This window comes from Lingula anatina, chromosome 1, assembly GCF_051362555.1.
Source record: "Lingula anatina isolate TDL-2025a chromosome 1, LinAna3.0, whole genome shotgun sequence".
NCBI lineage: Eukaryota > Metazoa > Brachiopoda > Lingulata > Lingulida > Lingulidae > Lingula > Lingula anatina.
In genome coordinates this window covers 11843647-11868610 of record NC_141767.1, presented here as the reverse complement: position 1 = coordinate 11868610, position 24964 = coordinate 11843647, and the positions used below count along the sequence as shown (strand labels likewise).

General features: G+C 36.9%; 1 protein-coding gene and 1 long non-coding RNA gene across 5 annotated transcripts; both read right to left on the bottom strand.

The window, feature by feature from the left end:
• Window positions 1-323: 323 nt before the first annotated feature.
• LOC106181835 (glutathione hydrolase 1 proenzyme) lies at window positions 324-24858 on the bottom strand. Of its 4 annotated transcripts, none has more exons than XM_013566337.3 (12): window positions 24584-24857; window positions 5668-5883; window positions 5272-5394; window positions 4871-4974; window positions 4363-4555; window positions 3878-4041; window positions 3513-3662; window positions 2747-2889; window positions 2416-2603; window positions 1798-2038; window positions 1369-1482; window positions 324-1267 (listed from the first exon to the last, which is right to left on the bottom strand). In XM_013566337.3, the coding sequence occupies exons 1-12, from the start codon at window positions 24652-24654 to the stop codon at window positions 1121-1123; spliced, it is 1854 nt and encodes a 617-aa protein (XP_013421791.1). In that variant the 5' UTR covers window positions 24655-24857; the 3' UTR covers window positions 324-1120. The 4 variants fall into 4 exon arrangements, with proteins under 4 accessions (XP_013421791.1, XP_086863720.1, XP_086863714.1 ...); XM_087007594.1 differs by lacking the exon at window positions 24584-24857 and adding an exon at window positions 23454-23519; XM_087007588.1 differs by lacking the exons at window positions 3878-4041; window positions 4363-4555 and having other exon boundaries at window positions 24584-24858.
• On the bottom strand, window positions 6492-23187 carry LOC106181837 (uncharacterized). Its single transcript, XR_015333335.1, has 3 exons — window positions 23169-23187; window positions 8742-9134; window positions 6492-7229 (listed from the first exon to the last, which is right to left on the bottom strand). It is a non-coding gene; the product is annotated as an uncharacterized LOC106181837 (long non-coding RNA).
• Window positions 24859-24964: the final 106 nt, after the last annotated feature.

The window sequence follows — 24964 nt, the reverse complement described above, 5'->3', positions numbered from 1 at the left end:
GCCATTACGTTAATCAGTGTAATTTTAATTTATCAATTAGTTGTACCTAGTACCATTGGTTTTGTGATTACTTATCAAGGTAACATTATTTAATCATCAGTGTTCACACTCAGGGTGCCTTAAATTTTGACCAAAGAAATAGGTGGCATCCTTAAAACAATCATTTATTGAGAGCATTTTTTCACAAAGCCAACTTTAAAAAATACAATCTACAAATGAAATTTTGCAGAGGGTTCGGATGAAAAATTTTCATTTGCTTATCTTTAACATAGATTACTAATGTCATTACTTTATCCGCCAATTTAGAAAAAAATACAAAACGCTTTTTTTGTTGTTGACAAATTTTATTGAAGAGTGATTTCGAAAAACAGCACAAACACACATAAAACATGAAACATATATTCCAGGAGTGTAAGTGAGATATTCATGTAGTACATAATGCATCCTGTAAGCAATATATTAGTGTAGCTGTTAATTTCACGATGACACACCGGAATGCTCTTAGTATATAAACAATCAGTTACCTGTGTAAATTTCACTTTGGTACCGTTCCGGTTGGCCAGTCAGCATAAGTGTAAAATTTTTAACTGGTGCAATTGTTTTGAATATAAGGTCTTCTGGGGTATTGAAGTAGGTCTACATGTATACAAGATTTCGATTTTAAAACCAGGGATATATAAATGTTAAAATATAAAGGTAAAATAAAAAAAAGGTTAAATATTCAAGCACATTTTGTATCACAAGCTCAATTTCCTTTCTACTTGACCAATATTTCAACCAGTCGAGCAGGGGAATCTTGAAAGTGTCAAAAATGTATGCGTTTAACAGTTTCACAAAATTTTGCCCAAAGCTGCTAAGTGTCCTTTTTATGCACTTCTTTCTGCTGTGCGAATTGATACTACACTAATTATTTACTATCAATAATGTGTACATGTATGAGCCGCCCTTTCATGCTTACTAAATTTAAGCTTGATCAAGCTTGATTCAAGTACTCCTATAAGAAGCAGACGGAAAACGATTGTCGGATAGATTGCGCAGAAAAATTCTAAAATCAAAACAATAAGAACTCCTATTACCAAAACACCGGTGGTAGGTTATACGCTTTCTAAAATCGCCGTTTCTAATAACCATCTGGATAGCCACCTTTTCTGAAGTCCGAGTTTGCATAGATGGCACTTCCGCTTCTGTGAATACCCTGTACCACAGAGGGCATGACAGCTTTATCTGTTAAATTATGGTTTAGCGCCCTCAGACCCGAGATGTACACCTGAAAAGAAACATTTGGTTTGGTTTAATATATAATTTTGATTTAAAGGATGATTACAAAGCCAAGGAAAAAACTTAACTGAAATTTCAGTAAAGCCTTACTTTTCTGAACCCTTCCTCATAACTTATTTCAGGCGGTAACAGTTGGTGATGAATTCGACGAGCATCGATGGCTTGCTTGATATTTTCACCGAACCACAGTGTGCGTGCCGTAACCTAAATATAGATAACTAAATTCCGATTATGGTAAAGTACCATGATAATGAACACATTGTAAAGTTGTTCTTCTGGATTAGATATATGCTGAAGCTCAGGGAATACCAGCGAAAGTTTAATTAAGTACTAAAGTTACTGGCAGATCCCGGATGTCAAGAAGGCTTGGGGTGTACTGCATTCGTTTTTTCTCCAATCTATGTTTGAAGTGAGTACATAACACATGAAATAAAAATTTTGTTATAGAAGGGGTGCCCTTTCCCTATGGATCCGCTTCTGATTATGTTTTATATTGAGAAAAGAAAAAAGAAAACATACATATGCGATGGCAGTGGTGATCCTGGATCCACCGGATGCCCCAACAACCAGGATTACGTCACCGTCCTTATTAACTATAATGGTTGGGCACATGGACGATAGAGGGCGCTTTCCGGGTCGAATGAAATTGTTAGGAGACGGTGCGATTCCAAATGCATTGGTTATGTTTGGAGAGGAAAAGTCATCCATTTGATTGTTGTATATAATCCCTGTCTTCTTCCCTCGAACTCGAGATCCTAAACTGAAAACAGACTTATATAGATGTCATAATTTTCGATGATAACTTCCTAAAATTGGGCGTTAACAATACTAAAATATGCCAAAGACTACTATCTTAGTCAAAATATATAACAATAAATAAATAAATAATACATGAATGAGAAAAAGTTCCACGCGCGTTTTAATTAGCACCCATTTATCCTGCTGGGTATAAACTTCAAACACTTTTGAAATGTTTTATATAACATTATGCGAGTTTAATGAGGATATTTGGTATTCAGCACTCAAATAGGTACACTATCCTTCACATGAAATTGCACGTGCCTATACGTTCAGATATAATTTAGTCCGATTTCCAGTGCAAAAGGGTTGTGCCTTAACAAAACTTTATATACATACTATAAATTAATGGTGCTGGTAACTGCGACAGCATCTCCATTTCCCGCCAAAACAGACAAATGCGAGGTACCCTCGGTCATTCTGTCGTAAAATGTTGGTCCATAATATGCCGTGTCATGTGTTGTGCTGTCTGTGATGAGACTGCGGATATGGTCCCCGAACTCAAGAGAGGTCATGTTTTTCACCAGCTAAAATATTAAATGAAGGATGTTAACTAAGCAATTCAGTATGATGATGACCTCTTTTTGTGAAACGAAAAACAAAGACGCTCTTATGTGACTTTCGCCCATAAAAAGAGTTTTTTTCATTAAAAAGAAATTGATTTCTTTACCTGGTCCAAGGTGGTGTTTCTCAAGTAATCTTCATCACCAAACTCGGTTCTCTTTGCATACGCGAACTTCATCGCTTCTACCATACGGTGATATGTACGAACTGCATGCGAACCGTGAAGCTCTTGAGTAGTAAAATTATAACCTGTAAGATTCATCAAAGAGTGCTAGAATAAGATACTTACCTGTAGGCTGTACATTTAACTCTTTGTTTGCATTTGGAACATTTGTTAGCTCAACTTATTCCGCTAACTGTTTCGGGCTCAGAATCTTTAAGTTGTAGGCCTACTCATTAAGAATGGGTGGGCATGATCATTTGCTTCAATGATCTATTTCTTATTACTTTAATTGTAAATTATTCCTAGGTACCAAACAGTAGCTCAGATACTAAAATAAAATGGTTATCGAAAGCAAAATAAAGTAAATTCACTGTGTTATCTACATTTGAGTAGAAACTATATAAAACGCTCAAAAACTAGACAGTTAGTGGACTAATTAGCTGCCACATTTAGTGCTTGAGAGAAAGGCAACAACCAGGGCTGAATGACGATCGAGGCTTTGGAATAATAGCTTCAGGTTGTATAACACTGTGCTTGCATGTACACTTATATTTGATCGGCAGGCCTACAACTAAGACAACCTGCATACGAAATAGTCTGTGTAGCAAGAGAAGTTCCCATTTTCATTTTCTTTAGCATAACAATAAAGGTCATTTAAATCAAACGCCAAAAATATTATTTCCAAAAAGGCATAACCATATGAGCCTACCTTGGAGAATGTTAAGTATAAATTGATAAACAGCCCCACTAGATGGAGGCCGAGGTGTATACACTTTCATTCCGTTGTTCATTTCTAGGGTCAGGGGTTCCTTTTCTTTCACTGTGTATTCTCGCATGTCCTGTCTTGTTATAATGCCACCTAACGTCAAGATGCACCCAAATCAATTACTCTTAATTTCGGCAGTTAAATACATTTCACTGAAAATATCATAATTTGCCATTTGCTATTTACAAAATGGATTAATAAATGCAATATATGAATGTTATTCCAACTGCATATTTTTCTTTTTACTTCTCATAAGTAATTTATGGCATCAAGTGGTATATCAGTCTTCTTAAACAGATATAGTTGACCTTTTTCCTGTATTTCATCAACGATGTCTCGAGTCAATTCAGAATCGTAAAATTCCGATACTCCATCAGTAGCATTGGCAATCTTCTCTAGCGTAACCGCTAACTTATATCTGTACATCATATCACCTGCTTTTAATATTTTTCCTCTTGGGGCGAACACTTCGCTGCAAAAATACCAAGAAACACAGATGTCAAACTTTTTGTGCATTTATAAACTTTGGTTTTGGCCAATTTGTTGATTTGCAGACCTCAGAAATATGAAGGCGACAAAGGCATAAAAACAATATCTGTAATCAATAGTTTGACAAACTTCAGGTCGACGCATTTTAGGACATTGGATACTGAACACACAATAATAAGTTCCCATGGAAAGGGAGGTACCATACATTTTTCTAAATAATACATTCGTTCTCCCCCAGGCCCAAGCTAACTTTGTATTCAAATTCATATTCTAAATAATTAGTTTCGAAATAAGCACTACAGACCTGAGGCTAGCGTCGTTTAGGATATACTTTTCTAGTGCTATTAAGGCTTTTTCCAGTGCTTTCCCGACTTTTATCCCTGATCTACACATGTTAATGGTAGGCACGAACAGTTCCCTCCACGGTAGTTTACCAAAACGTTGGTGGGCCAACCAGTAGCCTCTTATTTCTCCTGGCACCCCAATGGCTAGTCCCCCTATTAAAAACACGTCAACACCACAATCAAGAAACGAATAAAACGCTCCCATCCATAGCTCAACTTAACCTGCCGTTAAAATCTACGATGTCTCCAAAACGTCACTTAATTAACAAAAAGTGAAAATAGCATAATTCTGCGCCTGCGCACCATTCTCCAAATTTTTTGCTAATCCTCTGATATAACATGCTTCAAACCTGACGTCGGTGCTTGGGCACATCTTAAAATATTTCTGTCACATACCTGGCGCGTCAGAAGTTATCAAGCAGGGCAACACATCCTGTATACCCATATTGTTTTACAATACACCCTTACCAATAGTAGTTGCGGTTTTGCTAGGGTTGTTGGTGAACATGGTTTCATAAGCGGCAGCCGGTGCTTGTTCCCTTGCATCAATTGTATGTGCTGTTTTGTTTGCCCTTATAACAGTACACATTCAAAATATATTTTCATGCAGCCAAACAAAAAAGTACAGTATATATATATATATATATATATATATATATATATATATATATATATAAACATTACGGTTTCCCTCAAGATCAAATCAAATATATCCTAAAACAAGGGACTTGTATGCATGCATTGTATCATTAACAAAATCTTTTCATTTTACTCTCTGTTAAACAATTCTAAAGCAATGGCCAATCTAAATTTTGCTGCAACACACACACACACACACACACACACACACACACACATATATATATAACCTGTTATAAACTGTCATGAAGAAACCTCCTCCGACACCCATACTGTGCGCATTGTGTACTCCTATACATAACAATGTCGCGATGGTCGCATCTACTGCTGAGCCACACCGGGCAAGAAATTCTCTGGAACGAAATGGATATATGATAATAACTGGGTTGGCAGTAGTGGGCAGACAGGTAAAGAATAATAAATAAATGAATATATTTACACATGCAACAATTGGTGCACTTAATAGTGGGCTGAATATCTAAATCACTGGAAGTTACCTTCAGATTATAGTTAATAAGATTATCTCATCTTTGTTAGAAGGGGAACAAGAACACATCTTACTACTGCGAAACTCATAAGCGACATAGCACCGCATGCATGGGAAATTACATGTACTTGTAACTTACGTCCCCACTTTTGAGCATTCTCCAGCATCCGCAGCTACGGCGGCAAACCTGTATTCTCCCAGTCGTGAAGCCGAGGGAGGCGCCTCAGGGTCATCGGCTGCGTTTGGAGTAGTACTTCCACCCACAGGTATGGTACCAGTAGCAAAGAGAACTACCAACAATACCACCAATGCCACCACAAGCAAGACCAGCAAGATAACGTTTCGTTTGCGGAAACTGAAAAAAATCCAGCATATTTCATTAATAAAGTATCTAGAAATCAAATGGTTCAAGATACTGTATCCCCAGTGGAGGATACAAATTGGTACGACAAGCACATTTTATGAATGATCTTAAATTAACATAGGGAAACTGAACAAGAACATATCGTCTTGGAAAAATCTACTGGTCAGTCCAACAAATATGGTTTTTAAATGCTACGTATCTTTAGAAGACGCGTACGTTGGGACTTGGATATTAATCCATAAACCTTTTTTGAAAGTATTTCATTATTATGTGAAAAATTCCAACAAATCCGTGCTGTGCTGAGAATACAAACGTTGGCGATATCTTGAAACATCTTGAATTTAACTCTCATCTGGATCATTTTAGGGATTATATGAGAATTGCATGCGCATGCGTAGAGCTCAAACTTGGAAGGTGAGTTTTCATGGCAAAACAGACAGCATAAACTGGGTGGGAAGGGTAGGCATATAATCCCTAAAATGATCCAGATGAGAGTTAAATTCCAATCAAACTTTAACTTGCAGGTAAGTCTCGTTTAATCTTTAAATTTAACTCTCATCTGATCATTCGAAGCTGACATGAACACGAACATAAGCAAATATAGATCTAAACTTTTATTAGTCCTAAACAAAGGACTACAACACAATAACACAACTTGTTATAACAGAAGAACCAAAATCACAAGTATCCCCTGTGCTTCTGTTATAAAACCTAGCAAATGTGCTACTGTTTGACCATCCTGCTGTCCTAATCACTGTTGCAAGAGGTACTTTAGCTGCAAAAGCTTTACTCGTTGAAGCAGCTCTTGTGCTGTGTGATTTGAAAATATTTACATCCATTCCAGCTTTAAACATGACTGCCTTAATCCACCTTGAAATTGTAGCTTTACTAACAGGTGCATAAGGTCTAGTGTAACTAATAAACAACTGTGAACAGCCAGAATGCCTAAGCAATCTAGTTCTATCTAAATATTCTGCTAAAGCAGACAACACACAAATTTGACTATCGTCTGCAAAAAAATTCACAGGAATAACAGGCTGATTTTTTGATGGCCTAGATTGTTTTACAATATCTTGAGCTTTTCCTGATATGCCTGCTTCCTGCATGCATTTCCTGACAATTTGCATGCTATCAGTTTTAGTTTGTTTGCTAGTGAATGTTGACGTCCTTCCTGGCGTGGCAGGCTGAGTATCTTCCTTGTAGGTGGCAACAACACTGGCTCCGTGCACAACAGATGAAGCAGAACTGGAAACCAGTGCTGTGTTGGCCATAAAGGTGCAATGATCAGCACATCTGCCTGGTCCTTTTGAATTTTCTGCAACACTTTCTGCATCAAACTAAAAGGAGGAAAAGCATAAAGTAAGTCACATGACCAGGACTGTTGAAATACATCAATTGCAGAAGCACCTGGATCAGGTTTCCATGAAAAATAATTTTTAGTCTTGTGATTCAACCTTGGAGCAAACAAATCTAATAAAGGCTCACCAAAATACTTGGCCAAATTACAAAACACATCTGAATCAAGTGACCATTCTGTCCTGTCATAAAAGGTTCTACTGTGTTTATCTGCTAAAATATTTGTCACACCAGGTATATGAGTACTACTTAACCAGGTATTACTATTGATTGCCCAGTTCCAAATTGACACAGTTACTTCATTACATTTATCTGAATGGGTTCCTCCCATGTTGTGAATATAAGCAACTGCTGTGCTGTTATCCATTTGTATTTGTACGTGTTTATATTTCAACTGGTGTTGAAAAGACAATAAGCCTAACCGTGTTGCCTTCAGCTCTAAATGATTGATATGTTCTTTGTGTTCAATTTTTGTTCATCTACCTCCTGTAGATTGGTCAGATTGATCAAAATTACCCTGATTGTATTTTAAAGCTATAATTTTGTCCTTCTCCAATGATCTGTAGTGTAAAACACCAAAATTTACATCTGACAAGGCAGACACCAATGATCCAATAGGTTTTGCCCCTTCCCTTATTGTGCAGCACGGATCTTTAATCATCTGGCCTAATAATTGAGATAATTTCCCTTGCCTATCAGGGGTAAGGCTCACTGTAAGGTCTTGTGAATTGAGGATAAACCCAAGGCGATTAATTTTCTGGACAGGAAAAAAATTGTGATTTTTCCTCATGAACCACAAAACCAAGGTCTGACAATAACTGAACAGTAGTCTGTACATTATCCTCACAACTCTCGTAATTATCAGCCTGTAAGTAAAGGTCATCTAAATATGCACAAGATACATGTCCCTTACAGCGCAAATGTGAAAGCACAGGTTTTAACAATTTTGTAAAAATCCTGGGTGCTGAAGCCAAACCATTAGGCAAACAAACATATTTGAACAATTTTCCTTTCCATCTAAATTTCAAATACTTCTGATGTAGTTTAGAGACCGGCAGTGTATAGTAGGCATCTTTAAGGTCTAATTATGCCATATCACAATTCTGAGTCATAAGGCTTAAACATGTTTGAACACTGTCCATTTTAAAATGGTGATATTTAATAAAAGAGTTTAGCTCTTTTAAATTTAAAATCATTCTGTGTGAACCATCCTTTTTGGGTCGAATAAAAGTTGGTGAAATAAACTGTCCTGACTCATCTTCACAAGGTACAATTACACCTTTTTGTAACAATTTGATAATTTCTGAATCAATTGTCTCTCGTTCTGCCTGATCAAAAACTACAGATCTGTGCTCTTGAAACTGACAAGGTGTTTCAGTTAACTCCAAAGTAGCCTCAGTCACATAGGACAGAATGGCTGGATCAGATGTTAATTTTTTAAAAATTGACAAAAAATGCTTTATATTTCCAGCTATACAATAATACCGACTTACATTCAGTATTGTTTCTTTGGGTATGGTCTCTTCTTGAAAATTTGAGACGGTCCCTGGCCGTTTCTGGGTTTTTTGTCTTGCATTGTAGCTGTTCCATCCTAAAAAAGGCCTTTTGCCTTTGTTGAAAAACTGTCCATTCTTGTTCTGACTGTAAGCGGACTTAGGGTGAGATGCAGGCTGGTGAAAACTCGTGTACATTTCCTGAGTCTTTTTTGTTATTTTCAAGCTGTCCTCAATTTCTGTAACATTATTATCCAAATCATCTCCAAAGAGTAAAGTAGTCACAGGGTTACTGGCTGAGCAGAGAGCCTTGTAATTGTCATTTAAGTCTGACTTGGTTAAATTTCTTCTATGTGCATAGAGATTTCATGCACAACTTTCTGCCATGATATACTGGAAAATTCAGTATAAACTTCAAAATTACTGTTAACATTCTTGTTGAATAATGACAAAATTCTTGTTTTATTTTGTACAGTTTAAGCACCAAACTTCTATACAGAATATGATTTTTAATGATTTCAAAATTATGTTTATGTTTCTTAAACCTTGGCAATTTCTCGAAAAGATCGAATCATTGCCGTATGTCAAAACAAGAGTTTATACAACCATACATTATGTAATTGTTTTGTCAAAAATATGAAAATTGATCATACATAGCATTTTTCTGTTTAAAATCTGCCATGAGTAGAATGCTCGAAACGGAAAGAAAGCCACTAGCTTATGAAAAAAATACTTATTTCTGATTTGAAAAAAAAAAAAAAAAAAAAAAAAGCCAGACCGACCCCTTCTGCACATGCACTTACTATAATTACTACATGTACATCTATAGCACTGACAGTTAGTATTACAATTACAAATAAATGTAGTATCTAAGTATAATCAAAAGTTTAAGAACATATCATATAACGGATGACATAACCGGATGACATATGATGCATACATTTACCCCCTTATAACACCTATCTCGTCTCAAAAAATGATTTTCACGTCAAAAACGTCGAATTTGCGTGTTTGAGCCAGGTAATTGCTGCCGTTCAACGGCCTCTTCCATTTTAACCATGGATGTTACGGGCACACAAGCCATATAATGGGGCAGCTTACCTGCACGGTATCAGGACAATTCCCCCCCCCGGACAATCCCCCCCCCCCCCCCCCCCGAACTATTCCCCCCCCCCCGGACAATCCCTCCCCCCCAGGACAATTCCCCCACGGACGATTCCCCCCCCCGAATAATATATATTTATATACAAATATAAAGTAAAGAGTACAAAGTTCAAATCTTTTGATCCATTTTCTGAATATTTCTTAGTGTGATGATGCAACTGGAGGATAAATAATATTAATTTCATTAAACAAAGTACTTTCATAGAGTTAATGTACATAAAATTTTCAAGATAGAAGTACGTAACATTTTATTAAAAATCTGATCAAAGTTTATCTCCAGGTAAAGGAGGGTAAACAGATGTTCTCATTTATCCAGGTAACCCTTTGATGAATTAACTTTTACTTTTAATTGCTTTATTACACCACCCTCTTGATTGAGTAAGTCTTGAATCAAGGTGCACCTCTAGATAGACGTGGGGTAAACAGATTTTCTCGCTTATCCAGGTATCCCTTTGACTATTTGTTACTTTTAGTTGCTTGACCACTACCCACCACCCACCACACTAAAAATATTCACAAAATATCTGTTTACCTGTTCATCTGTTTATCCCACCTTTTCCTGAAGGATAGGTAGTTATACTTTGATTAGATATTTAATAAATCTTTCTGTACTTGTACTCAATGAAAAGGAATTTGTTATAGAATAATTTGTTTCATGATGAAGTTGTATTTTCACACTAAAATATCAATAAAAAGGAAGAAATGTTTTTAACTTTACACTTTCTACTTTATATTTGTATATAAATATATATTTCTTGGGGGGGGGATCGTCCGGGGGGAATTGTCCGGGGGGGGAATTGTCCGGGGGGAATAGTCCGGGGGGATTGTCCGGGGGGGGGGGATTGTCCTAGAATCTACCTGCACAACCATATACTGCCTTCCTGGTCAGATTTGAGCGAACGAGCACTTACCCTGCAAATTCTTGCAGGGAATAAGTGTTAAAGTGCGGCTGGAAAAGGAGGGTTTATACATATTTCAAGGGCAAGGAAGCGTGTGGTGCGAGCAAAGAATGTTTACACAATGTTGTCCGATTTTAAAGGATAGATCATCTGACCCGCGTATACCAATGAATTATAGAGGGGTTAGTCTTTTCTCATGTATAAGTAAACTTTTTAGTTCGTTATTGTGTAATCGACTGTCTGCTTACCTGAATCACAACAACTTACTAGCAGATGAGCAAAATGGTTTCAGGAAAGATAGATCATGTGAAGATCATGCCTTTGCACTCAATAGTATTGTTAAGAATAACACACAGGTATTCGCAGCATTTATTGATCTAAAAAAATGTTTCCATTACATCGATAGAGATATTGTTGTATAAGTTATTGATAAATGGGGTAAATTGAAAATTTTGTCGAGCGTTGAAAAACATATACTATCAAACAACTGCCTGTGTCAAAATCAATGACACGTATACTGACTGGTTCAACTGTCGTACTGGTGTAAGGCAAGGCGACAACATCTCGCCAACTTTATTCTCCATTTTTGCAAATGATATAGTAAGTGAAATTAATGATCTAGGAGTTGGAATAACGTACGAAGACAACCAGGTGTCTATTCTCCTATATGCAGACGACATTGCACCATCAGCACGTAATTTACAGGTCATGCTAGATTGTCTTGTTGATTGGTGCAAACGCTGGAGGGTAACTCTCAATGCAAAGAAATCAAAATGCCATAATGTAAAGGTTTTTCATTATACCTTCACTATTGGTAATAACGCTTTGGAGACAGTGGACAGATATAAATACCTTGGTGTTACATTCCATTACTCAGGCCAATTTCTACATAATGCTGAGGAGTTAGCGAAAGGGGCCAGCAGAGGGCTAGGTGGTATGATTATAATAGGATACATAGCTTGGAAGATATTGGATTTAATACTTTTGAACAACTGTTTAGATCATGTATCATGCCTATCACTAACTACAGCGCCTCTGTATGGGGGTAAAGGACATTCCCATCTATAGAGAATGTACAATTACGAGCTATTAGGTATTATATGGGAGTGCATAGATTCGCACCAATATTAGCACTTTATGGTGAGGTCGGTTGGATGCCTCTAGCTTACACTCAGTGGATGTGCATAATTAGATATTGGAATAGATTAAAAGCCATGGATGACAATAGACTTACCAAGAGACTGTTTGAGTACGACTACATATTATGTGAAAATTATTGGTGTAGCGATCTCAGAATAATCATGCAAAAGCTACAGTTAGAAGATATATACACAATGCGGTCAGCGGTAGACTTAGAGCTGGCACATGGGAAAATTATTGAATTGTACAAGGTGTTATGGAAAAACGACATCCTGAAAAAGCCAAAGCTAAGAACATATATACTCTTCAAAAACACCTTCAACTGTGAGTCATATGTTAGATTGTCCATGAGTAAGACATTAAGATCAGTACTGTGCCAATTTAGATGCGGAATACTACCACTAAGACTTGAGACTGGTCGATATGTAGGGGAAGAGACTTCTTCCCGCCTTTGAAAATTGTGTAACATGAACTTGATTGAGGATGAGGTCCACTTTGTCTTGATATGCCCTCTATACGTATTTTGTTTAATATGTTATTCATGAAAGAGATCATGAGAGATTATTTTAATTTGTCAAATCGTGATCTTATTCTTTTTATATTCAAATAATTGAATAATGTGGGTAAAATTGGTTTTCCACTTCTTATTTGCATTTTTCCTTTACTACAAGATTATTTTGGAACAGTTGCAGCATTAAAATTTAAAATAAATAGCAATCTGAAAGAAGAATTTTGCATTATTATTAAATGATGATAGGAATTTTGGATTAAGAGATTAGTTAAATACTGAGTAGTGATATTGTCAGTCAATTTATGTAGAATCTGATAATATGATTGAAAATACGATTGAATTCTTGGCTTTGCACTGGGCAGTTTCACATTTGTGCCAAGTGCCTTTTTTGGACTCCATTGTACAGTGGTAAAAGTTCTTCCACGAAAGTTTTTAATCAGACTCTGTATGGTGCTGCTATCTGCTGGTGCTATCGGCAACGAATTAGTTTGCTTTTGTTTCTGAGTGAATCTACCGTCTAAAATCACTATTTCTGAAAATATGTGCGTTTTGCTGAGGGTAGGCTAGGCAATACACGGCAAACTTCTTAGTACGTGTGTACAACAGAATTTTTTTAAAAACCCTAGCGATATTTGGTCAGGAGTTGCTTGAAACATAGTACAGCGTTGCTGTCTATCGGCATCAGGCCGTTAGTTTGTCAATTATCACGAATTACCCACGAATCGCGAACCCATTCATTTTCCTCTGGCAATCTAGCAACTCATTAAAAGTGCACGCATGTGCAGTGGGCTAAGCGTGACGTCATGCAGTGCATTTCTGGGGATGGCGTTTTATGTGGAGTAATTTACATAACGATTGAATAATTTGAGATAAAAAAATTATTTCCACGATCAGAAACGATATATGACGGACAACCATATCTTGTAAACACTTCTCTATAAAAAGCCTTAGCTATTTCTTCAGCTTTTTGAGTTTTCAAAGGTATTGCTTCAACAAAATTGGAAAAAGAGCATGTTACTAACAAAATATACTTATATCCTTCTTTTGATTTTATCAAAGGACCTAAAATGTCCATGTGCATTCTTTCAAACACACCTGCAATTGGTAAAGGGTTCAAAGGTGCTGGAGCATCTCTGCGCAATTGTTTAACCTTTTGACACACTTCACATGATTTTACATACTCCATGACGTCTTTATAAAGTGACTTTCCAAAATACTTATTCCTAATGGAGGCAAATGTTCTATCACAACCTTGATGACCACCGGCTGTTAATGTGTCGTGATATGCATGTAAAACATCACTTCTTAGTGTTACTGGAATTGCTAATTGTCTTATTATTCTCATCTTTTCTGGCATTTCCCGTGTACGAGGTTGGTACAGATGATACAAAACATCATCTATCATTACATATTGCTCTGATTCTGCAAAGATTTTACGCGCTTGTTTTAAGTCACTAGGTAAATCATTTTGTTCTAGGTAACGTATTATATCTTGAAACTCAGGGCATTCGCGTTGATCTTGTTTTAATTTCTCTTTATCGTTTACATTTGTAACATCAACACTGTTCATGTTATCATATTCACTTAAGCTATGTTCAATTCTTTTATCTGTTTGTTTTGGTAAGAAAAGTTTAGCTTGGGTCCGATGTTTATCTTGACACATAGCAATATGACCTTTTCTTAACTGACTATTGTTGTTAATTGTCTCAATGTTATTCGCTGAATCATATTCACGTCTAGATAATGCGTCAGCTGGATTTGTTTTTCAAGGTCTGTGAATTATTTCAAAATCTAGGCCTTGTAATTTCAATGACCATCTGTTAGTCCTGCCAGATGTATGTTTAACATTTTGTAACCAAGAAATCGCTTTATTATCTGTATACCACTTATACTCTTCAGTCTCCCCTCCTTGCCAGGGGCGCAACCTAGGCTGAGTACCTTTCCCACTAGCTCACTTACTAACTCATTGGCTGAGCGCGGCTGCTTTTCTTAAGCCTTACTGCCTTTTGCGACCCAACCGGCCGGTGACCCAGTCGATAGCGATTACTCAATCCCGTAGAGCTTACCAGCTCCCAGGGAGCAACCGACGGTCTGATCCCGGTCCCACTGCCATGGGTTATCGGAACTTTGACCGTTTTCACCAGCCTTGCCTGTTCACCACCGTGTTGGAACCGCATCAACAACGCGTAGCTAGGCGAGGACTGTCGTCCCTGTACCACTCAGTGAACGCTTATTTCACACTGAGCCGACTAGACGATGCCACAGTATCCTGCTAATTCAGGATTCGAGACACAGTGGGCCTTCAGTCCTCTCCCACAGCACTATACCACTTCTTTAATGTTCCCCTACAGCCTTGCGACTCCACTGCCGCCTGTTCAAAGCAGAGCTCCGGGGAGCCTATCCCCCTCGCCTACTTTGAAATGGTTGTTGGACAAATATTGTTCAAATTGCTTTTTCCCTTCAAGAACTGCTAAACATTCTAACTCGTGAATTGTGTAGTTCTTTTCCGACTTGTTTAAAGACCTCCCTCCATACGCAATAACCCTATCTTGATTGTTGTCATTCTTTTGACCTAAAATGTAACCTATAGCGGAAGTGGATGCGCCCGTCGTTAATGTAAACTCGTGCGACGTATATGGATAAGCCGATAATGGTGGTGACATTAACGCTTCTTGTAGTGTTTGAAATGCCGCTTCACATTCTGGACTCCATAAGAATTGTACGTCTTTCCGCAAAAGTTTATTTAAGGGATTTGCTATTTTACTGAAACCTTTTATAAATTTTCTGTAGAAGTTACACAATCCTAAAATAACTTCTGGCGTTTCTTATAGCTTTTGGCGTTGGAAATGATTTTATAGCTTCAAGATTTTTCTCATCTGGTCTTATTCCATTTTTATCTATTACATGACCTAAATATTTAGCATTTGTTGTTGCAAACTTACATTTTAATGGCTTAAGTCTGAGATTCGTAGATCTTAATTTTTGGAATACTTGATTTAAATGTTTTAAATGTTCATCAAATGTTTTACTCATAACCAAAATATCGTCGATGTATATAAGTATTGTTTTCCAATTCATGTCTCTAAAAATGTGGCTCATTAATGCCTGGAAACAAACAACGGCGTTACGTTGGCCAGAATTGGAAGTGACCGTGGTGTGTGATGAATGCATTCTTGTGTTTAGTTTCAGGGTCAAGTGGTAATTGCCAGTATGCGCCTGCCATATCTAAACTAGAGAAATATCTAGCACCTGACGTACCTATCGTTTCAAAAATGTCTCCTAAACGTGGGAGTGGCCAGTGCATGGGATTTGTGACTTTGTTCAACTTCCGGTAATCAATGGCGATTCTGTATTCTCCATTCTACTTTTTACTTTTACCACTGGACTTCTGTACTCACTTATGCTTTCTTCAATTATACCGTGTTGTAACATTTCGTCTACTTGCTTGACAATTTGATTTTTTAACTTTGGTGACGTATGATAAAATGTTTGTTTCACAGGGATATCATTTATTGTGTCAATTCTATGCTGATACATATTTGCTGTGCCTAACGTAGCAAAAACATCACGATTACCTCCTAGCAATATTTTCAACTGTTGTTTCTGATCCTCACTTATGTCTGAATCGGCAAAGTTTATATTTAATTCATCTGCATTCCATGCTTCTTGATCCGATAACCTATCACCTTTTTGTACTTTGTCTCCTTCTGACATTTCATTTAAAACACTGACGCTTGCTTGACTCACTGAACTTGCAACAGCTAATATTGTTCTTTTGGGGATGAAAATACTTTAATCGTTAGGATTCATTATTCTGTAAGAAGATTTATTTTTATCAATGGAAACCAAACATTTTGCTCCAATAATTTTTTCTTGGACTCAAGCTTTCGTATTGGCTCTAATAAAGCTACTGAGACTACAGATGAAAAATGTGATATTTTCACTGGTATTAAGCATTCACATCTGCGTGGAATAAATTCTGATTTAAAGTTACGCACTAAACCTAATAAAGGTGGACTATACAATGGTAAGAGCAAATCATAATCAGACAATGCCATGCTATCAGACGATAAATCAATTTTTACTTTGTGTTTTCTTAAGAAATCTGTGCCTAATATCAAACCTCTTGGCAACTGACTAAATACGTGAACTTAATGTTCATTTCACCAAAGCAAAGTGGTAACTCCACTTTTCCAAGAACATAAATCACAGATCCATCAACAACTGAAACTTCTTTTAATGACGGTTTTTCATATGCATTTCGATCTTTTTTTCCTAATTTTGATAAAAGAGATTCTGATACACAGGATATGACGGCACCTGTGTCAACCAAAGCATTGCCATGTTGTTTGTCTATTTGAATTGGTATTAGATTATTAGCTTGGAAATCGAAAATAATAGAATTTGGCACTTTTCTATCTTCAATTTTGTTATAAAACCCTTTTCTTTTTCTTAGCCGTTTGTTTACACGTGCAGCATGACAGACTTCTGTTATGTGTCCTATTTTAGCACAACAATTACATTTAAAATTGCAAACAAAACAATTAGGTCTAAGATCGGAGTCTACGCTCCTGCTGGCGTCATCACCATAACTGTAGAGCCGTTCTGCTTGCCTCGGTAGAGCGGGGGTCGGTTTTTTCCTCCACCACTTGTTATAGTGAATAATAACGACAACAGTCTGGAGCTTTCGAACGTTTATTCACCGACTAACTTTTCACACAATTTCACATGTATTTAAACTCTATTTCTGCGTACTGATCATGCATTTACTTGTTTTCTTTTCATTGTCTTTGCGTGATTACAAAATATTTTCCATTCGAATGTTGCAAGTCACCATGCAACATTTCCTCATTAGGTAATCCCTAAGAGACTTGTTTTCAAAATGGCGGGAACCACTTAATTTCCGTCGATGACTCATTCAAAGGAAAAATGCACAGTTTCATTTTCTGCGACACGGAGTGTAGTTTTTCTAAGAAATATCCAAAGGAGGCTCCAGTTAAGCTTTATGGGTTACCCTATTAGGTAATCCCTAAGAGACTTGTTTTCAATTAAAGATATCTAAAATAATATTTGAATTACTCATGCTTGGACCTTATCCAAAACTCAGTTATGATGCGATAAACAGATGACCGAAATTAAAATATATTATGAATTTAACCAAACACATAACTGTTTCTGACTTTGACCTTTTCCATCTTTTTCTGACACTTAAAACATGTTCTACACTTGTTGACTCTTGATGAAACTTAACTTACACTCAATAACTCCCTATCCTTTAACTCGTTTGATTCCGTTTTACTGTAATTTAAGCAATTGTAAATCACGACGGAAAGCACTTGTCAACAGAAAAGCACCGGGCAAGTTAGACATTAACTGTACCGTATGTTTATACATTATAATTGATTTGTCGATGGCATTTGATCGAATTCAAACCAAGAAGTCTATCTCTTATAGAAAAGACTAGCAGGAGAGACGAAAACAGTGTTCAAACATCTGCGCAAGTGCAGAAGTTGTGTCAGCAAAGAAACAAAATACTAACATTACTTTTTTTCCGAGTTGAGAACACATCCATAAAAGCGTCTCGCCGGTGATACAGACACACTGGGCTTTTAAGGTGTGGCTTGCAATTTACCGTGTCTGTGACAATATGGTGATTTCATGCATGTAGACTATCATGAATTTAGATGAAATATTGAGGAAATGGAAACACATTGCTTTTATTCGTGAAAATGCCTAATAAGAGTTGTACGCATAATCGAGATCTGCCAGAGTGGACGGCTGACATCGGAGACAGAACCTTCCAACTGCTTTGTCGTACATGTAAATGTCATTTCTGTGTCTTTCTGGTGCTGTGAGTGATATTTGTCTGTTATTATGACTAAACCCTATGTTATGCAGCCAGCGTGTTGCAAGGTCTTTCTTCCAGGAAAATTATTATTGCCTCAAGATGGTGGAAACCACGAAATTGCCGTCGATGACTCATTCAAAGGAAAAAAGCACAGTTTCGTTTTCCTGCGACACGGAGTGTAGTTTTTCTGAGAAATATCCAAAGGAGGCTCCAGTTAAGCTTTATGGGTTAAGGTAATCCCTAAGAGACTTGTTTTCAATTAAAGATATCTAAAATATTATTTGAATTACCCATACTAGGACCTTATCCAAAACTCAGTTATCATGTGATAAACAGATGACCGAAATTAAAATATATTAAGCCTCGGTCACAACTGGACGCACGAATTTCAGGATCGTACGTCCCCTGCGATTTTTGGGTGTTGTGGAGGCCGTGGAGGTCATAGAGATAGAGAAAAGTCTGCCTTGCGAGTCGCAAGGGCCACATGAGGTGTCCTTTCAAGCAGGGACGCTAATTGCAAATTGTACTCATTTCTTGATTTTGTCTTGCTTCCTGTGTACGTGGCACACACCACTTACGAAGGGAATGCAACTCACGGCGAAAGTAGTGCCCTTTTGCGTCCGTTTTGCTTCACACTTAAAAAACATGTTCAACACTTGTTGACTCTTGATGAAACTTAACTTACACTCAATAACTCCCTTTCCTTTTACTCGTTTGATTCCGTTTTAATTGTTATCTGCAATTAGTGAAAGTGTAAGTCATTTGCTTTACAACAGTATTTCTTAGGTAAATAGGTCTACTGGGTGCGCCGTTGATAACTTTAACAATCTTCCCACAAAAGACCCCATTCCCATAGACATTTAGATCAATCTATCTCCCTGGGGAGTCTCACTAGATTGGTGTCAGCTTAACCGGCTTAAATGTCTGTCCCGCCTACTTTAAGCTGTAAAGGGGTAATTAACTGGCGTGGGCGCTCGGCTGACAGGAATTTAGCGTGTACCCCCAGAGAGTTACGTTGATCCAGATGGGTCGACCTAAATCTCTGAGAATGCAGTCTTAGTTCGACAAAGCTAATAACTCCCTGTACTATGCCAGTAAAATAAATAACTTAGGAAATTAATCGTCCAAAAAATCTCTCTCTCTCTGTTTTAGGATCCTGTATCCTGATATCCTGCAGCTTTGTGATTATAAAAAGTAACTAGAGGATCAGCTGAACCACCAGCTGGAGTAAGGGCATTCGTATGGAACCCCCCCCCCCCAAAAAAAAAATAAATAAATAAATAAAAAAAAAAAAATAAATAAATAAATAAATAAGGGGGACACCTCCACCAATGCTGTGCTTGGCAAACTCTACAAGGTGCAATAAACCAGAATTCTCAAAATATGCCAAAAAAGTGAAAAACTTTATTACCTTTGTAAAAATGGTCTGATCAAGCCAATTTTCGAACTCCGCCTATATTTTCATAACATTAATTACTCCTGTGATTTTCAAGACAATGAGCCAATTGGTTTTCCTTGAAATGCGTTATCAGTGTTGCATATATGCTAAAAAAGACGGGAAAACAGCATTACTTTTGAAAAAACGGCCCGATCGTGCTGATTTTCAAACTGTATTTTATGAATAAACATCAGTTCCATAAGGTTGAAGACAACAGATAAAACCGTTTTCCACTTATTGTGGTATCTCTGAAAGTGCATGGCGACGGCAGACAGCTACGGTGACGACAGAGGCAGGTGAAAGCTAGTACTATAAAGCAGTGTACTATACATATATATTGACAGACAGAGACCAGGAGTGACTACTTTTCACTGTCCAGATATTGTGGCACCGATCACTGTCTCTCCCAAGCATTTCTCGGTTGACCTAGTTTTTAACACTTCAGTGTATGTGGTAGTCTGCCTGCGAGTGCATTTTGCGGGCTCTTTTACAAGTCAAGCATACATTGTTAATTATAGGCTTCATTATTTGTTTACTCAAAAAAGGTCGTCTGAGCTATATTTATATCACACTTTTCCTTGTTACAACCTCAACAAGACAATTATGCGCCACAAAAAATGTTGAAAAATCTGTTCCAAATAACGTTAAATGCACCAAATTGCACTTTGATATTAAAATTTTCCAGGGGAGATTGCCCCCAACCCCCAAGTCTTGCTGGTACCCTAAATTACCCTGTCAACTTGCAGACATTGAAACTCAGGGGTAACACTGGCCAGTTTTAAAGATATAGGCCTAAGAGAGCGAAAATATGCAAAGTTTAGTTCATGGTGAAAAGTAGGTCAAATGTCAATAGGACGATCACGGTTAGATTGCCAGTATATGATTTCCTATTCAAATTCAAAAGTAACTACGGGCGTATCTCTGCCAGTTTTGGAAATATAGGGGACAGAAAACTTGTAAAGTTCAGCTCATGGTGAAAAGAAGGTGAAAGGTCAATTTCAAGATCACAGTAAGATTGCAATTATATGAATTCCTATTCAAGTTCAATAGTAACTATGGTCATATCTCTGCTAAATTTAGAGTATTTCACATTTTAACTTCACTGAATATTACGACATTGTACTTTTTGATATAGCGCAACTCCTAAACCATATCGATCAACAAAAAAACGGATACCACCTCCAGTGTAGTGCTTAACAAGGTCTACAAAATGCAAAAATCAAGATTTCTCTAATACATACTGTACGGTTCCAGAATTAGAGAGAGTTTTCAATTTTGGCATCTAACGGCCGCTTCTCCCATGAAAATGCACCGATTGACCCCAAACTCCCGAAGGTGAAAGCAGTCCCTAATTGTTTCCCCTCATTGTAATATGAGAGCTTAGGTCTGTGTAGTTTCTGAAAATTAGCACAAACAAATGTTTTTTTTTTTGCAAAAAAAAAATCCCTTTTTAAAAAAAAATTGGCCCGTTTGAAATAAAGGTCAAAGGTAAAATCCAAGGGCATATTTGGAATCTTCACATATGACTTTTGATCAGACTTCTACAGTAATTTTTCCCATAATTCCTTTAGTGTGGGAGATATTTGGCATTGAATTTTCAAAAAAATTGACAAGGGTGCGTTTCAACCACTGTCACGCCCAGGCCAATACACCGAACGAGACACCGAAAAAAAAAAAATTAGGGGGTTCAAGTTGAGATTACATGTGACCTAAATCCAAGAGATGACGGCAGGGGCCCTTACGGTCTAGGAGGAGAAGCGGTAACAGTGACTTGTATCCGGCGCCAGAGCCCGTGTAACAGTAATCCAAGTCCCCCATGGTTGTCCGTAGGACTAACGTTACTTGGGAATAGTAGTCCTACAGGGACTTAGGTTCCTGGCTCATAATTAGAGTAGGTAGGACTTGCATTACTGTCGGACTTTTATCCCTGTTACACCTATGACAGTAATGTAAGTCCGGCCATTTGAAAGTCCTATCCTTACGCAATAATAATGATACAACTATAAATGTATATGAAATCCTTCTGGTGAGCCATATATCAGACAAAAAAATACAGGTTTGCAAGTTTAGCTCGTCTGTGTAGTGGTTAGCGTGCCAGTCCGTAAGATGTGTATCCAGGAATGGTTCTGTTACATCTTTGGGTTCGATACCTACCTTTGACATGACCTTATCCCCCCTTTATTACTTGTAGCAAAATGTATAATGGTGTTTTTAATGGCTAATATGTGTTCGAAATGCCGTGCTCATTACATTTACAACTATTTTTTTTTGTTTTGCTTTTTAAGTTTCAAAGCACCAAAACAGCAAACGGATATTACAGAACATTATATACATATATTGCAATTTTCAATTTCTAAACTGTCTTGATTTGTCTTAAATCTTAGCCCATACTTTCCAAGAGCAAATTTCCATCGAGTTTGAGGTTATTTTTTCAATTTCTGCTAGTGTAAACCGAAAAAAAAAATCTAAGAACGGAGATCCCCCGTTTTGTGTAAAGTGATTTTTCTCTTAGGAATACGATTTTCAAAAAGAGAGAGAGACAAAATAAGAATTTAGACGCAAAACACAAAAGGTACACCCCAGTAGAAAAGGAGAAATAATATACATATACCTCAAAGGAGAAAAATAAGGGATGCCTTTGGATGGTAGGCCTACCTTATTTTGTTAAAAAATATCGGGCAAACCAGGCTCATACATATTGAGGGAGGAGTACGTCAAAAATATGCGTTAACACATGTAAAAATGTGCGTTTACTAGATGAAAAACACACATAAAATAAATAAATTGTTTTTGTTACTTCATAAATATGCATATAAACTGCCTATCGGAAAATAAAAACATTGTGAAATATAAAGATGAAATGTCATATAAATAGAATAAAGCAAACGTTTATTATATCTTTAAAACTAGTATGTCTCTATATCTTTTTTGTTTCATCTATGCGGATGATACTTCCCTCTTTATGCCCTCGCGTCGGGGTGAGGTCGATTCACACGATATATTACAAGGTGACCTACGTACCATCGAAATTGGTCCAATAAATGGAAACTGAATTTTAAACCGGCAAAGTGCCGCGAAATTATATTCGGCAAAGAAAATAATACTAATACATACCCTGGATTGTATATTAACAATACCATGATACCCAGGTCTAAGAGCCATAAACACCTGGGACTAGTACTTGATCCAAAACTAAAATTCAACGACCATATTGGTTTTGTTTGCGAAAAGGTTCAACGGGCTTTAAATGCCCTAAAACCTCTATACTGCAAAGTTAGGTCCAAACTCTTAAATGTTATATATAATGCATTTACCCAATCACAATTTGATTACTGTGACATCTTCTATCATAACTCACTCCAGAAGAAATTATAGAAACTATCGTCTCTTCAATACCTAGCCGGCATAATAGTACTGGGAGCCTTACCTAGCTCTTGGACCTCCAAAATATTTGAACAACTAAATTGGATTTCTCTATTTGATACATGTAGAAGAAAAATGCATGCTCAAAAAATTATGTTTTCAGTTATGGCGAATATGATCCCCTCCTATGTTTCTGATATATTCCACCCATTCAGAAACCCTTTTCCAATCATAACCCGAGAAAATAACAAAAGAGACTTTAAACTTCCTTCTTGATACCCCCGTACCTCAGTTAACTATTTTCTAATGTATTCATGAGATCAACTCTCCTCCTCCACTAAACCTTTACCTTCAATCTCATCTTTCAAGAACTCTATAAAAAATCACCTCATTGCTGGGTCGCTTTCAACAACAACAACACTAAACTTGGACAGAAATCAAGAAAAAGTTCTTAACAGAGCGAGGGTCGGGTGTTTATTTAGAGCAGAATTGTTTAGGCATAATTACACTACTATTGACACATCACACTGCACCTGCAGTGCCCTTGATATTCCTCTGCATTTCTTTTTCAGATGCCCCTCACTCAATTAAAGGTATCCTCCCCTTTACCAAAAAATAAATGAAATATTACATGAACGTAAGACCTCTTTTAAAACACAAAAAGAAAAGTTTTCACTATTTCTCTATGGTCGTGGATGTCTATCAACTACCCAAAATGAAATGATCTTTGAAACCATTGCAAATTTTCTACTCGAAAACCTTCACATAACTCAAAGAGTACCATCTTTTCTCTGCTTGACCTAATTTATTTCATTTAATGATTTCATATAATTTTCTTTTCTATTAAAGTAATCCAAATTGTATTTAGTTGTGTTGTATACGTAAATTAGTTACGATCCTTTTCTTCTCCCTATTATTTTCTTTCTTTCTGTATTTAAATATTTCTGGTAACTTTTGTGTTCCAAAACTGAAATCTTTGAAGTTATATATATATATATATATATATATATATATATATATATATATATATATATATATATATATATATATATATATATATATTCTGTTGCATATACGTATTCATTTGTTTTATTTACTTATTTAATTTTGTGGAGAGCATCTAATGCTTATAAACATTGTTTAAAAATTTATTTCTTCATGTTATTTCTCGGTGTAAACTATATAGGACATGCGTTACTAAAATGTCACGAACGCACGTCCCATTATTAAGACATGCATTACTACACGTAGGACTTACATTACTTGGGAGCCTTTGTCCTACGGACATTGAATCCTAGTAACGTATGCCCTAGGACTTCCATTCCTAGCAATGCATGCCCTAGGACTAGCATACCCAGGATTTAGTGTCCGGCTTTCGTTACTAGGAGGTGCACTCCTGCCACCCGGCGGAGCCGCAGGAGACGGGTCGGGACTAAAACCATGAGTACCGCCAGCGTACACGCTGGTTGAACTAATTACCTGATACATTTGCATATTCCATCGCTTTGCCCCACTCTCCCATATTCAGTGGTTTGCAGCGATTCCTTCATGATGGTAACGGGCCTTTAGACAATGCTCTTTTCATCTAACTCCCCAGTCCAATGAAGTAAGTCAACCTAACAGGGCTTGCATCTATTTACATATTTTACCGTTGCTGACATTTCATTGGCTTACATTCTTTGCAGAAGTAAACTCTATTTCTGCATACTGATCATGCATTTACTTGTCTTTGCGTGATTACGTAATATTTTCCCACCATGCAACATTTCCTTATTAGGCAATCAGTAAGAGACTTGTTTTCAATTTAAGACATCTAGAATGTTATTTGAATTACTCATGCTTGGACCTTATCCAAAATAT

What these genes read in the sequence shown, in the direction of transcription:
- LOC106181835 (XM_013566337.3), bottom strand. Translation starts at nt 24,654, where the DNA reads ATGAAGGAATCGCTGCAAACCACTGAATATGGGAGAGTGGGGCAAAGC. An exon ending in TTCATGACAGTTTATAACAG is followed by an intron (nt 4,975 to 5,271) that starts GTTATATATATA and finishes TACTGTTATAAG; the next exon opens with GGCAAACAAAACAGCACATA. An exon ending in TGATGAAATACAGGAAAAAG is followed by an intron (nt 3,663 to 3,877) that starts GTCAACTATATC and finishes TCTTGACGTTAG; the next exon opens with GTGGCATTATAACAAGACAG.